The sequence below is a fragment of the Gobius niger genome (assembly GCF_951799975.1).
Source record: "Gobius niger genome assembly, chromosome: 3".
Taxonomy (NCBI): domain Eukaryota; kingdom Metazoa; phylum Chordata; class Actinopteri; order Gobiiformes; family Gobiidae; genus Gobius; species Gobius niger.
In genome coordinates this window covers 35,446,036-35,462,043 of record NC_136854.1, presented here as the reverse complement: position 1 = coordinate 35,462,043, position 16,008 = coordinate 35,446,036, and the positions used below count along the sequence as shown (strand labels likewise).

General features: G+C 41.3%; 1 protein-coding gene across 5 annotated transcripts in view; it reads left to right on the top strand.

Annotated features, from left to right (window-relative positions):
• Window positions 1–16,008, top strand: part of rptor (regulatory associated protein of MTOR, complex 1) — a 298,884-nt gene that overhangs the window by 136,114 nt on the left and 146,762 nt on the right. For all 5 annotated transcript variants that reach the window (XM_079553276.1, XM_079553279.1, XM_079553277.1 and 2 more), the window contains exons 9-10: window positions 5,151–5,251; window positions 7,904–8,048. In XM_079553276.1, coding sequence (XP_079409402.1) covers window positions 5,151–5,251; window positions 7,904–8,048 — 246 coding nt within the window. The remainder of the gene's footprint in view (window positions 1–5,150; window positions 5,252–7,903; window positions 8,049–16,008) is intronic.

Below are 16,008 nucleotides of genomic sequence, written 5' to 3'. Positions count from 1 at the left end.
CTGTACTGTGCTATACCTGACCATTCTGGCTTTGGGGGGGCAGAACACAGGATATCTTTGTGCTTGTTCTAATCCAGGATAAATGGATAAGGTTGTTTCAGGAAGAGCATCTTTTCGGACTTTATTGCATGGTTGATTTTTGTGGTCCTTCAGAAGTGAAAACTGTAGAAAAGATCAAATGAAAGAACGTTTGGAAGCTCCTTCAGTGTGTGTGAATCAAGATATTGGATCAATAAAGCTGAGAAATGCATTCAAGCATATCAAGTCAGCATTATGAATAAAAACACATCAATAACTTCAAAGAAATTGTGTTTGATTTGAACTGTGTAATTTTAAATACATTAAAGGGACTATACAGAGTTTAAAAATGTTAAAATAATGTATTTTCCTCCCCCTACATGTTCCAGCAATGTCCTAATGTGTAGAATAAGCCCAGACCTTTTCACCACAACTGCCTCTAAAATCATGAACTGTCAAAAGGCGTTAATTCGGGTCCGAAGTGCCATCATACACGAGCATAATATAGAAACTGCAGTTAGATGTATGACCTGAGATGGCAGTAGTGAGTATAAAATGGCAAACTTGAATCTAGCCCCTTTAATGATGGATAATAGCACATGCAGTCTAAGAATGATCATCCATGCTCTACTCTTCAGTGTTACTGGAGCTTACTTGGTTTAGATTAGCCACATATTTGCATGGCTAATACATACAAGCAGAAATCAACATCAAAAGCACATCTCATGTAGAGGAGTGACTCCAATAGAATGTAAAACTGAAGTGTCCTGTACAAGTGAACCCTCCGACCCACTCCACCAAAAGTTATTTGTCCAATGCACTTGTGGATCCTTGAATGTGGCCTCTGATCCAGCATGGGGCTGACATAAGAGTCGTGGGTTGATCCTTTTCAGAGAAATCTTTAATAGACACTGTCCCCTGCCGTTTGACTGCTCCGCTGCCTGGGAGTCTGACACGTCTGTGGCCCCGCTGAGCCCAACCTGCTGCGTTATCCAACAGTTAAGCTCCTTTACGGAGAAAGCCCTGTCAATGCCGTCGCATCTCACTTTTTTTTTCCTTTTATCGGAACCGAAAAAAAGTTATCCGCAGATGCATCAGTGTAATAGTTTGAGTTGGCTACTGGGAAGAACGAAAAACCATTTCCTTTTATCGAGATTTCTATGCCTATTCAGACATAGCTCAGTCTGACTAGGTCAATAAACACTGCTTTTATATTTTTTCCTTTTGTCCAAGTTGCAGCGATTCCGTTTTCTGTAAACCTGTCCTTGTACTTTTCAACAGTAAAACCTCTGCAAACTTATGCAGTTAAAGATGAAGTTGAAAGCTGAAATATTGAAAAATGTGTTTTGAATAAAACACATTTTTAATAAAATACAAGCCGAGCAACCAAAGTCTGAAACTTTTCAAACTGCAGAGTAAAGTTACTATTATCGAAATTTAAACCCAATCGTTATCACAACATTAGATGATGTGAGACTGTATCCAAATGGTAAGAAACCAAATACAGTATAATGCAAAATCACTGTGATCTTCATCAGGCTGAAATATACATAGCCTAGAACAAACACTCTTTATAGCATAAAAATTTGCAAAAGTTAAATGTTAGCCTTGGTTTTATGTGTGTTTAAAGCTAATGAAATGGTTTGATAAACATCAGTATAATAATGGTGTATTGTAATAGCCAGGACGCTTATTGAATATTACATTTTGTTTTCTTATCTTATCCAACCGCTGTATAATGATTCTTTGTATAATTGTCCTTTCATTACATGAAAACTATATCAGCCAGTTTGATTGATCTTAATGGATACTTTGTATACATTTATAAATGTTATACATTTTTGCTGTAACAAAGAACATGCGTAAACTATATTCTGTTTGACATCCTTCTATTGGCTGTAAATGTAGTTGAAAAGGAGAGGTTAAGAGGCACGAGATGCATTTGTAAACTTTGTGTTCTTAAAATTAGCATAAACTCTCAAATAAAAACAGTTCGAGTATGAAACCGCTCCGGCAAAATCTTCTTCGACGTGACATTTTAATATTTGATTGATGACAGGCTGCAGGCTCACACCTCGGAGTGCTCTGTTGAATAATCCAGCACTCTGTCTTTGGCTGCTCAGATCAGTGAAAGTGGAAGCTGCACGGAGATGAAGTGCTGAGTGGTCGTCCTCACTGCTGACTGGCTAAACACCTCCGACTCTTAGACGAGTGCTGAGCGGGAACTGCCCTCATACTTATACAACAGGTCAAAGGCAGATGAAACTTCAGGCGATCCAAAATGTCAATAAGATGAGCACACACATTCTGTCCATCCTCACCTCCCCTAAAGAGACCCTCACTGTCCATTCGCACACACTTACAACATGCACCCCCACTCACAAGATACACAGATGTCATTAGTGCAATATCAGAGTCCAACATCAGTGCATACATGAATGAGAGCGATGAACCACATGCCCCGCACAGGATTTTATTCTCGTCATCAAACACAGCTGTAATTTTCCCTCCCATAAAGCAGCCAGAGGAGAGCAGTTGGTTCCCATTTATTTCTAGTTACTCCTGACATTTTGTTCATTAATTCAGAGCGGGGTCCTTTTTCTCTTTCGTGCTCCGACACAAATGGCTCAGTTGCTCGCATTAGCTGTGATATGTTAGTTCTACTGTTTGCCCTCATCCTGTCGCTTCTTCCACTTCTTTACATAGAGTTCATTAAAGTACGACAGTCCTTCTCTCTCGTTGCCTTTCTGCTCCGTGGCACTGCGGACTAAAATTAACTACAGGCTCCGTGAAGCCACACATTAGGGGAGCAGAGTTAGTATAGAAATTGTACAGCATATGTGCGTATTATGGATCCACAGCTGTAGGGAATCTAAATGTAGTGCCTATGTGGAGACTACATGCTCACCTCACATAAAAGAAACTTCATAATTCTGTCTCATTATAAGATGTGTGTGGGTTCAAGACTTGTCGTTTTACGTGTGCAGCACATGGATCTTACTCTTCCCTTCTTCAACTCGCTCCCTCAGTTGAAGTGTGTGCTTTGATCCAAAGTTTATGAATCAATGTGAGAGTGAATGGTAGTCTGCACTTTACTGTGAACTCATGACTCGTCTGTCCTGTCAGGGGCAGCTATGCAGCATCATGTGACAGTTCTCTAGTTCCCCTGTTCCTCACTTAGGTTTGGTCACGAAGACTTATGCTGCGTCCGAAACCAGTAAATTGGTAAGAGGTCTTAGGCCAAACCGGATGTGCGTCAGCGTCCGCCATGATAAGAAGCGTCCGAATTGGGCTGTCAGTTAGAAAGGAGTTAGGGAAAGAAGCCTCAATGCTAACTATCATAGCCACTTTAGCATAGGGACCTCTGATGGTCACTTACCGGTGATTAGGAGCTATGTGCCATCCCATAAGCCACTGCGCCAATCCCCCCACCCTCGAGTGATTCATGCACAACCACTGTTGATTGACAGGTGCACATTTAATAATACAAATAATGAAATAAAATAAGATTGTGCACAAGCCAAACTTTATAAAAGTGACAAAATCCATTTTGTCATCACCACAGCTCAGTCACGTCAGTGTGTTAAAGAGCCGCCTCAGTAAATAGTTTAAATGAAGACAGTTTGTACTTTTGCTTTCAATTAGTAGAAACTTTAGCCACATGGCTAATTTGCTACGGTAGCTCTCTCAAGCTCTAGTTCACTAACTGCATAGAGATCTAACAGTTGACCCCATGAAAGGTTGAGGATTAGTTGCTAGTGTTCATACTTAGAGGCTATAATTTGATGGTTTTGGACGCAGCCTTCCTCTCTCAGAAAGAGAAAACTTACACGGTTCTTTAAGTCTCATGAAAAGAGCCTTGGAAATTATGCAAGTAACAGTGCAACCTATAGGTACAAGTTATTACACATTGCTACAAAGCACAACACATTGTACTATCTTTGGGAGGTACAATGTATCAAGTTGTGTAATATAAAGGGTTACTGCAATCATTATTTCACTCACTTCTTAAAGGGACTAGATGGAAGTCATTTTTAAACTCGCTACTGCCACCTCAGGTCTTTTGCGTAGCTCCAGTTTCTATATTAAGCTCGTGCATGATGGTCCTTTGTGCCCGAAGTAACAACTTTTTGAGTGACAGTGCAGGATTTTAGCTGCAGTTGTGGTGAATAGGTCTGGGCTCATTCTACACATTAGGACATTGCTGGAGCGAGCTGGGCAGGGCTAGACTGGCCATCTGGCATAACGGGTATTTCCCGGTGGGGCCAATGCCCATATTTGGGCCGGCTGTATGTAGTTTTTATTGACTGCGGCTCCCGCTACTCCGTTTTCTGTGAAAACACTAGCGCGGGGCCTTTCACAACATTAATCTACATGCAGCGGTTCACTCGTTTAGGTCAATAGGTAGAGCGCGGGGCTCATAACCACGAGCTTGTGAGATCAATCCTGACCCCCACCCACTGGGAAGAACATAAATCAGCGTCTATGGTATGATTTTATAGAGGTCCAAAAGTTTCGGGACGATTTTCTTTCTGCCAGTCCATCCCTGGAGTAGGTGATAGAAAATACATGATTTTGACATTTTTAAACTCCGTCCCTTTAACAGTCCCACTTCAGGAAACTCACCATACCATTCATATCACAATTATTCAATGATTGCAGGTTAAAAGATTGTTCCATCTAGGTTGTAACAGCAAATTGTCTCCCTCCGTGAAAGTATTTAATTATTATTGACTTCACACAACCCTCCGTTGAAGCCCTGATCTGGTGATGGCATTTTCTATGAGCTCTATTTTGAGTAATTTTAACTGGACGAATGATATTCTTTAAAAAAAACGTTTTGTATTCCTCATGTAAATTTATGAATGAAAGTGTACTATTATCTCGCGTTCATCCTACATTTCACGCTCAAAGCTCGGACAACGCCGACTCTTCACACCGTATAGTATGCCCCGGTGTGAAAAGCCTGTCCGTAGTTGCACTCTTTGTTAGTCACTGTGAGTAGGAGATGTTAAATGTAAATGTGTTCCGACGTGTTGTGATAGTATTACTTTCTCTGTGCTCTGAGTCAGCTCTGTGCCATACACTGGGCTGACACTGCCATCTGCCCCGTGTGCTGTTGTTGTGCGCAGGATCCCAGGGCGGCTCAACGACAGGCGCACCCCCCTCGGAGAGCTCAACTGGATCTTCACAGCCATCACCGACACCATCGCCTGGAACGTCCTGCCCAGAGGTACAGCCGGGAACATGTGCGGGTACATGTGGAGGGCTTGTGAGGTCAAACGGGCACGGTTTAGACAAGGACGTCGTAGGCGGATCATGTCACAGTTTAAGCACTCGTTTTTTTGTAGAGACAAGGTCAGTATTCTGTTAATTTACATGATACACCTAAATACTATGGCACTAAAACAGTATAGATATTTATATTTACTCTGAAGTTGTTTTGTAGTACCTGTAGTAGATTATTGCAGACATATGCTGTGTTACAACGATATGGGGTGATGAGTGGGGAGTGAGGTTTGGCAAACCTTTAGAAGCCGACACTCGAAACACGTAAGCAGCCGTGTGCACTGAACCCCTAAGCCAAAAAGCAAAACTTTTCCCACCTAAATCTAAGTGATTATGGGCATGTGCATATCAATGTAAAGCTAAAAATCAGGAGAATCCAGTGTTTTAACCTTAATATAGCATGCTAAAGCTATCGGGTGCATGCTAACGAAAACAAATGACCCCAGCCAAAATAATCAAGGCTGGGTCAGAGACTGTGATAGAAATACCTATAGAAGCCTAATGACATAAAATAACCTCTGCAGAAGCCAAGTGTCAAGTTTATTTTAGTTTAAGAAACAACTGATCTCACATATTTGTAATGATCAATCACTTTGTGTGAATTGTTGCTGTCATATACCCAAGGAAGGGCGGCACGGTAGTATACAGCGGTTAGCGCTCGTGCTTCACAGCGAGGGACGGGGCCTTTCTGTGTGGAGTTTGCATGTTCTCCCCGTGTCTGCGTAGGTTTCCTCCGAGTACTCCGGTTTCCCCTACCACTAAAAACATGTACAATAGGCCAGGATGAATGTGAGTGTGTTTGTTTTGTGCATGGGGGACGACAGATGGAAATAAGCCCAAAGCTACAATCCGGTGTGATGAGACCCTTGTATGTTCATTAACATGCACTGAAACCAATAAATAAGATAATTAGTGTAGAAAAGTCCAGTGATCCTTGTTTAATGTTTATCCATTAGCTTATCAATAAATATAATTGATCTGTAGCATCATGACAATAAAGCATGAATTAAATCTTTTTAGAGAAAGACACTTTTAAGAAAGTCTCTTGGTATCGGTAAATATCGGATGTCGGCAGATACTCAAACCCCAGTATCGGTATCAGTATAAGCTGGATCGATGCATCTCTAGTATCGCAATGCGTATCGGATCGGCCCCTGAGTATCGTGATTCGCATCAGATCATGACAAAAGTGTTCCAGCTCTAATTTTTACAAACTTTTGGTCAAAGTCAAGATATTTTCTAATTATATTTTTATGAACCGCTTAATGTGATTTTCATGTAAGTCTTACAAAACTAGCTTTGAATGATATTATTATTGAAACGATATTCAACATCACTGCATTTTTCCTTCCCACTATCTGGAAAGGATGAGTTCAAAGTAAGGTTATGTTTACTGTTTGTCTTAATATCTTTTCTACAACCACAGGCTGTGCCTTTGAACATAGTTTCAAAAAGGAAAAGCTACTCATTGCATCAGTTCGAAGTTTAATCATTTGTTTCCACCTGTAGATGCAGCCCAGAGGGACTCTACAGTTTTAGTTGCAACACATTTACCACCATTTCATTTTGAGTCACTTGTGGCATTTTGGTGGTTATTATTTTACCAACTATTTTATCCAAATTATGAAAAATGAAGTTATTTGTGTGTGTTCTAGCAACAGTAAACACTATATTAAGGCAGCAGTATTAGCCTCAGCAATGCTAAAAATCATACTCTCATCCTCCAGAGCTCTTGAACAGAGGGGGAAGGGGGAGTTGATACAAAATGGCAGAAGTGCAGTAGGTGCAAGCTGCTCCTCCAAATTGAGATTAATTGTGTTTGGAAAGCGCAGACGGCGTAATTGGGGATATAATTTTAAACATAATATTTCAACATAAAACGGAGAGCGCGGCAAAAGTTGCACCCACAGGATCCACTAACCTAGATGACGGCACAAATTGCTTTTTATCTTGGCTTGACACACGCCTTAGTTTGCATGCAAGCCGCAGCCCGGTACTTAATATTGGTCACCTGTCTCCTCCATGCTACACACACGCCTGCAGACTCCCCAGAGGTGCCCTGTATTCTAGATAGAATAGCAATGTGACAGCGCTGATGCCTGCCAAATCCCTTTTAAAGCTCTGGGGTTGTCCTGTTAATGAAGGAGCTCACATCTGAGAAAAGCCCCGTAATGAAGGCACTGCATTGCTGCCAAATAGACATGACACACACACACGTATAATAACTTTAAAAAAAAGTACTGTCTAGGGCCCAAGAGTTGTCAGGAAACTGTCGGGGAAAATATAGTCAACTCTCAAGTTTTCTTTTCACACCAGGAAAACACTGCAAAGGCTCAGGGGAAATACTTGGCCCCGTTTAAATGAATTAGTGAAATAATAATGAGTGGAAAAGTGACTTGGGCTTTCATCCTACTGTCCTCTATATTATTCAAATACACATACAAGTTCCCACATGAGTTCAACAAATGACCACTTGAACCAGTTTAAGTTGTTTATCTGATGCTTTTTTGCTCTTACTCTGCACAGATTTTTTATTTTGTGTGCCACTTTCTGTCGTTAGTTTGAAGGAAATGTCTTTGTTGTTGTTTTCATACAGATCTGTTCCAGAAACTCTTCCGACAGGACCTGCTCGTGGCCAGTTTGTTCAGGAACTTCCTCTTAGCCGAGAGGATAATGCGCTCGTACAACTGCACTCCCGTGAGCAGTCCGAGGCTGCCGCCGACGTACATGCACGCCATGTGGTAAGGACTGAGATGGTAGATTATAGCTGTGGTTCTCCACCTGTGGGCAGTGGGAGCATTTCAGTGGGTCAGTACTAAAAGTCACGGTTGAAAAATGTATTTGATAGGTTTCGGTTTGTGAAAAAAATCTGTATTTTGATATTAACCTCTTCCCGTAGGAGTTTACTCCAGTTGGGCCGACCTTATCCAAATCTAAGCGTTTCTTGACTTGAGCTTGCAACCTGTAGAGTTCGGGAATGTGATGTCATATCGCTAAGCATTATGGGAGTAGCAGCAATTATAAACTAATGGAGATTTTAAAAGTTAAAATACTGGCGTTATTGTTCCCATTAAAACACTTGGACACCACAGTGTGTTAGATTTATTTACCAGCAGTAACTCAGCAAATGAATGAGTTGTTCCACAGCTTTTTTTCTCTACTTTTTTATACTGTTTTTAGCTAATGTTTGTCAATGGAAATGGGTGCTAACAGCTGCAAAGATGGCCGATCTCCATGGTAACTGTGGAATTTCCTGAACTCTTTAGGCCAGAGTGACATCTCATTTGAAAGCTAAGGCAGACAAAAGAAATCTGATCTAAACGGATCTTTTTCCTTGCGTTGTTGCCATGTTGTCACTTTCTTTACTTTTTCCATCGCTTTTTTTTATTGCTCTTTTGTTGCTTTTTCTGTTGTCGCATTGTTGTCACTGTTTTTGCAGCTTTGTTATCGTTATTTTGTTGCGCTTTCATCCTTGTTTTCGTCTCATTTTGTGTGGCTATTCTGATGCTTTTTTCATGAAGCTTTTAGGTCTGGGTAATGACTAGAGGTCGACCGATATGGGTTTTTCTAATGCCGATATGCTCGGCCGATATTTTTGACCGATATTTATGGCAGATTTTTCCTGGTCTAGAATCCTGTAAAAACATAACTACTTGTCCATTCCAGCAGCGGTCGATTTTATTCTATTACTTTAGGTTTAATCAGTCATAGTTTCTGTCACAGCTTTGATTAGCTGCTGTTAGCATTAGCATAATGTTGCTAGCCGCAGTATTTTTGCTCGACAATCAAAAATACATTTGCTTGGTGCTTAAAGGAACAGGCCACAGTTTTTCCATAGACGAGTTGATACGCACCTGTCTGGTGTTTGTGCGTGCTCGTGTAAGAGCTTAGGTTGCGATATAGGAATACATTGGGAGAGGCCAAATGCTAACAACATCTTTGGTCATTTTGTGTAACTGAGGGCACGCACAAAGACCAGACAGGTCCGCATCAACTCGTCTAAGCTCAGGTAACAACATATCTCAGTATGGAAAAACGGTTGCCTGTTCCTTTAAAACTAGCTCTGCGATCGGATTCTCCAGATTCTGTGCTTCAAAATGACACGCAGGACGTTTCTCTGTTCCCCTGAGGTCTAGGGAGTTGTGGGAGGACTTCGCTCTTTCCACTGTAAATAACGGGAAGTCTCTATCCCTTTCGGGGCCCAAATATCGGCCCCATATATCGACCTCTAGTAATGACAAACTGGAGAAAATGTGCTGGGTTCAGATGCGGGTTAAGAGGTTCATTACCCGGTGGGTCCTGAAGGTGCACCAGTTGAGAACCTCTGTGCCATGTAATGTTTAGTGTCCAGTGGCAGAGCGGTTACAGGTTTGGTTCTTGGGTCTCAAAGTCAGTCAGAGTGGAGTTCGGATAACCTCCTTGTCATTGTCCAAAGACCTGCAGATCAGACATATCAATCCATCCATCCAACACATAACATGTAACACAATCGCTGGCTTTTGCAGCTAAAATTAATACTTCATTTGCTTTGGCCCGTTAGCTTCATTGGATTGGACAGGGAACCACCACGAAATCTGTCTAAATGATGAAAAGCATCATTTTCCCATCACATTTTGATGTATTTTCAAGCTAATTGATGGGGCTTCCTCCAATTGTCTGTCTCTGTACTTACTCTTTCTTGGCGACATCACTGACAAACGAACACTCACTAATTAAACAGAAGTCTATGAAAGCAAACAATGTTTTAATTACACTGACACATTTCCAAGCTTCACTGTAAAGCCATACTGATGGAGAACATGTAGGCGTTCCTGTTTGCCTCTCCGCTCAAACAGCACTCGCTTTTTCATCATTTGTTTGTAGTTGTTGTGTGTTGACAGTTAACAGGCGATGGCCCTTGTTTCTGTCGCTGCCTCGTGTCTCGCTCGGTTTTAGCCGCGGTCGTCGTCTGACCGCTGTGTGCCGGAGACAGGTGGAAGGCGTGTTGCATTGTGGAGTAGGGAGGCCTTTTTTTTCCCGCCTCCCACAGGTTTTCTCAATCCACCTTTTTGAGTGAAAGCAAACCGCAAAGAGACAGCTCCTCTGTGGGGAATATTAAAAGACTTTTTGACAATGTCGGACACTGCTGTCTCTGATGAACGTGGCAGATTTGGGTTAGAAGCGATGGCAACAAACCAATGGGAAACTCGGGAGTAAACTTGAGAAACCTGTCAAAACAAGTTCTTACTTTTTTTTATTTTATGGGTCCAACTAGTTTCAACTGTATACAAACGCCCACAATGGAAAAATGGCTGGTGAAGTGTTCAGTAAAGCACTGATAAACATATTTTTACAGCTCATAACAGGTCCGAAAATCCTCCTTTTAAGATAATGTACATGCTGAAGAGTAGAGATGCACCGATCCAATGCTTGTATTGGATATCAGAGCCAATACTGGGAAAAAATTACATAACGAACTGATACCAGTTTTGGCTCTCACCGCTTTATTAACACAACTTTCACCAACGGAAGTATATATAGATAAGTGAATATAGGCAAGCTGTATCTCATTTTGGTGGTTGGTTTTAACCTCCGCAAATGTATTTTGGATCGCCGTGCAAAATGCAGCGGATAGCAACAGCATGCTAGTGCTAACAAGAACTAATCAAGACTTGGTCAGAGACTTGGATAGAAATATTTAGCACATTTTTTAAGCAGTACTAAGTAACTTGTGCCCCTAGGGGCCATAAGCGCCACTGCAAGTGTTGTAGCATGTTGCCGTTTTTAACTCATTAATTGTCCGTGAGAGTAAATACTACACTGACAGAAAAGAGAACGGGAGAGAGGAATATTTTACATCCAATTACACAATGGAGATCATTTTTTTCACTCAAACTTGGCTGTAAATACTGTTAGCTTTACCCATTAGCCTGTTAGCTTCTTCGTGATTCCATTAGTGTGTATTGCGCCTCCGATCCTGTGCAGGAAAGTTGCAAGCGTGGTTTTCTGGCCAGAGACACCGGGGGGGATTAAAGACCCCCCAATCATCCCACAAACACTGGTATTACCCCCAGAGGGACTACGAAAAGGATTTATTAAGGTAACAAGTTGCTTAGTTCTGCTTTAATGCAGTTGTAATGATCAGATCTCTCTATGTGAGTTGTTTATATTAATGCAACCTAAAAGCCTGTCATGTCGCCAAGTAAAATCCAGTGATCCTTAAATGTTTTCCATTAGTTTATTAATAGATTTAACTGATATTAATCTGTAACCTGGTGACAAGAAAAGATAAGACTTTATTGATCTTAAAATGAAGTAAAGAGGACCTTTCACTTTTTCACTCAGAGACTCTTGGTATCAGTTAATATCGGATTTTGGCAGATACTCAAACCCGAAGTATCGGTCGGCATCAGTAACGCTGGACTGGTACATCCCAAATTGTTTAAAGGTGAGAAATTCCCACGGTGCTCTTTATAAATCATGGCATTTCAAGTATATTATTGCTTCTGCCTGGTCTAGCTTCAATGATTGCGCTCCATTTGAAAACCTGTTGCTCTTCACCTCTGGGACACATGCGAAACTTTAATGGCAAACCATAACGAGCTTGATTTTACTTGTAAATGTACAATCCTTTAACTCCAAGATTTCCCTCAGAGCTATAAAATTATTCTCCTCAATTTGCCACATATAGACTTTCAACTATGCATGTGATGCGACTACTACGAACAGTTGTGTATGGCTTTTAAATTGTCGTCTGTGCAGCATAAACTCCCTCTCTTCGACATCTCTCTTCAGCTCCAAAAACACCTCACCCACCACCATCTATTGTTTCTCCTCTGCTATAAATGCCTGCTCGCTCTCTCCCACTCATTATCTGGCTCGTGTTAGGAAAAAAACAAACTCTCGCCTAGAGGAGCAGCCTGTTGTGTAACAAGCACCGCTTATTGTAAAGAATATCTCTCCCGCTCTTTAAGCAAGCAGTAGTCTTTCTTTGTCACTCGCATCGGCCCATTATTTTACATTAGGCTTATATTGCCCTGGTTATTGCCAAAAAAAGGGAGGATGTGCTTTGTTTCAGTGCAGCAGGAAATAATAACAGTTGTAAAAATAGACAGTGGAGATGAAAGGGTTGTCACAAACAAACTTTTAATGAAGAATTAAGCTTCAGCGATCAGTGTGATGCAGCAATTACGCTGGAAATTGAATCAACACGCTTTTGAATTCTACTTCTCGTCAATAATTCCATTTAGATTACTCTCTTCCGCTCTCTTCTGGGAGAGCTCTTGGTCGTCCTGGCATGATCCATTGTGCCAAAGGTTTTCACAACAACAGGGTGATGGTATTTCAAGCTCTCCACCTCAGGAGCGTCCAATATTGCAGTTTTGTGATCAATGCAGTTTCTCGGAATGAGAAAGTTTTTTTGGATAGGAGGTGAAACATCTTCAACTCAAAAGATCAAAGTCCATGTCAAAACTTTTGGAAAACCTTTGCTACTCTCTTCCATGAGTAGAATCTTGTCTTCTTTTTTAATTTTGGAAATTAGGGGTGGGAACCTTGGGATAGCTCACAATTCGATACGATACGTGATACATGGCTTACGATTACGATTATCTCATGATGCGCCGATACTGTGATAATCGATATATTCCACACAAATAATCTATGATACATCACGATAAAAACATGCTACTTTATTTTAACATACTACATATTAGTCATCATTTACATTTCTTTTCATGTGCTTTGTACCACTTTTATAAATTATCCCTGACTTACATACTGAAACTGGGTCTATAGATCTGTCAGTGACTTCATTTATAATTAAATAAACAAGAAACCACAGTCCTATTTAAAAAGTAATAAATAAACCCCAAATTAATCAGACACAGCAGACACAAACAATAGTGCCCTCTCTATCGACTAGACTTTTGCGCTCTGTGTAATCTTCAGCTTCAAACCCGGCGCGTTAAGTGGCTGGACAGACTCCCATGGCGAAGTTATGCACAGCAGTGGTCACTCCCCAAGCTTTACCTCTTACAGACCGAACCAGACTGGAGCATTTTCCACTACTATAGGTGTGGGGGGTGCACGAGCAGGTGTTTTGTGTTTTTCATGACACTACAAGGCACTTTTGTTTTACCATTTTTTTAAAATTTGTGATTGGCATTGTACGTAGATGACCATCGATCACCAGAACTTTTTACTTTTGATGATGCTACTGTTTGGCATTATAACTACCCAACCTTCCACTTTTTCAATCTGCATAACCCCCTGCAGTACTGTCCACAAATTACCCCCCACTTTTGTACATTTTTCGCTCTGCTCGTCTCCGCTGGTGACCCATTTCCTTGCCTGTTACTCGAATGGGACCAGGCACAGCAAAGAGCGGCTCTCTGTAAGTCTTCATTAGTCCGAGGTGGGTAGCTTTTTGAAGAGGGGGCGTGTGCGAAAGCGTGGCTGTAGAGGAGTGTTGGCGCGGGAGGCAGCAGCAGCGCTCTCCGCGGGCAGTGAGAAACGAGCTGAGTCAGCCTCCAAATGCCCGCTGTCCCTTTAGCCAACACGCACATGCACATAGACAAATGCATGCACACATACAAACACGCACATGCACAGACAGGCTCCGGTGATGGGTTACTCATTGGTATTGGCAGGCGTCCCCCGAGTTTATGCTGTATTTCACACAGAGCTGTATCCTGCCTTCTTCCACTGCTCCGTCAGCTCCTTCCTTTACACCGGAGCGAATAAAGACTTTTAAAATCCGTATTACAGGGGTGTTAAAACTCTGTTCCTTGGGGTCAAAATGCAAAAAAGTTTTAAAATATACATACAGTGTAAGCATATCCGAAAGCAGTCTGGTTTTGCAAAAGGAACCCACAGTAAAACTTTTCAGATGCACCGAGTTCAGTCATTTCTGAAATAAAGGGAGCTGCCTGATGTTACTTCTCAATGCAAAAGTTTAAGGTCCCCCCTCATCGATAAGCCAGACTGCCGACTTCTAACCCGAGAACGAAGACGTAACAAAGAGCTTATGAAAACTGCGCCGTCTTCTGCCAAATCAACAGCCAAAGCTTTAAACTGAACTGAATTAATTACAGGTGAGAGACGTTTGCGCTGAATGACAAGATTTGAGAGAGTCTTCTGCATTTGAGTGACTTGTTACAAATTCGCCTCCGTGATTGGATCAATAAAAACTTGGCTGGCTGAGAGGGCTAATCAGCAGCACTCCTACACAATGGACGCTGTATTCTCGAATTGCTGCACTGCTTTTTGGACAACTAAATGAAAAACCTTGATCGTTTTCAGGGCCCGACCGATACGTTTTTTTTTTGGGTCCGATACCGATATGAAGCCTCCCGTTAGACATGTATTATAATAGTAAAGGTTTCAGTCATAGAAATATATATAAATATGTCTAACTGAGGTCGACCGATGTGGGGTTTTCTAAGGCCGATGCCGATATGCACTGCTGATGTTTTGTCTCGACTATGATCCTGTGTATGATGCTTCTAAACGTGTCAGTGTTGAACTGTGACAGCAGGAAGCACTGTATATATATAAGTCTCCATCTCTTATGGTTCCAAAATTATAACCAAAAGTCCATACAGATATTGTCCATAAGATACATATATTTTCATTGCAATGTTTCTCGTCCCCTCTGAAGCCTAGGAAGTTGTGGGAGGGCTCATTTTTAAGCTCTGACTGAGTTCTTTCCAATACAACAAGTCTATGACTGCATCTGAAAAGTGTAAATAAACTTAGGAACCGCCTTCTCCTTATCATTGACCCGGACGTGCGTCATCACCAGCCGTGACAAGGAGCACCCAAATGTGTCAGTGCAGTTAGGAGGGAGGTTAGGAAAGGTGCTGTGTGGTTTCTATAATACCTCCTATACCAGAGGAACCTCAGGATGTTCCTCATCAGCTCATAAGGAGTTAAGAACAATCCCACCATCCACGAGTGTGAAATGATCGACAGTTTTGCTGCGTGACATTTCATAAAATAAATAAAAACATGAGCTTTGTCCTATATGAAAATATAAAGTAGGTCATGCAGCATCAGAGCCACAGCAGCGTCTGAAAGTAAAGGAAGTCTGAACTCATGGCAACGTTACAAACTTTTGTTTACATTTTACATGAACAAACCTAAAGCCCACATGACTCATTTGCATAAGATCCACTGTGGAAGAACAGGGGTTAGCAGCTGTTTGCGGTGAACTGGACAGGATTTGGTGAATATCAGTAATAATTGAACAGTGATGTTTATAAAGAGTCATCATTTTGACATTTGTGCAGTTGCTCGGATTATGTTGGTAATACTAATAACATTAAATTTGTTGCTGTGCAGGAGGAAGTTACTGTTCGTTACTGCAAAAGGTTCCTCAAGGTCAACCTCATGATGTCGTCTCAAAGGTTAAGGAAAAGGAAAAAGGATCTATCTTGCCACTTCATAAATGCACCCTATCATTTTCACTTTCGGAGATGTCGGCCAATATATCGGTCAGGTTCTATAGTCATAGTCTCATTTATTGCAATTAATAGCATGGGAAAAAAATGACATGGAAAAAGAAACACAGTCTGGAGATTGTTTCCAATTATTCCTCCATGACAATTAAAAGAGAAAACACCATTAAGTAGTTCATTTTTGTAAACAAAAGGTATTCTGAGTGTGAAAAGTGGAACGGTTTATTTTATTTTACTTTATAACAAAGATTTTTTCCCCCCT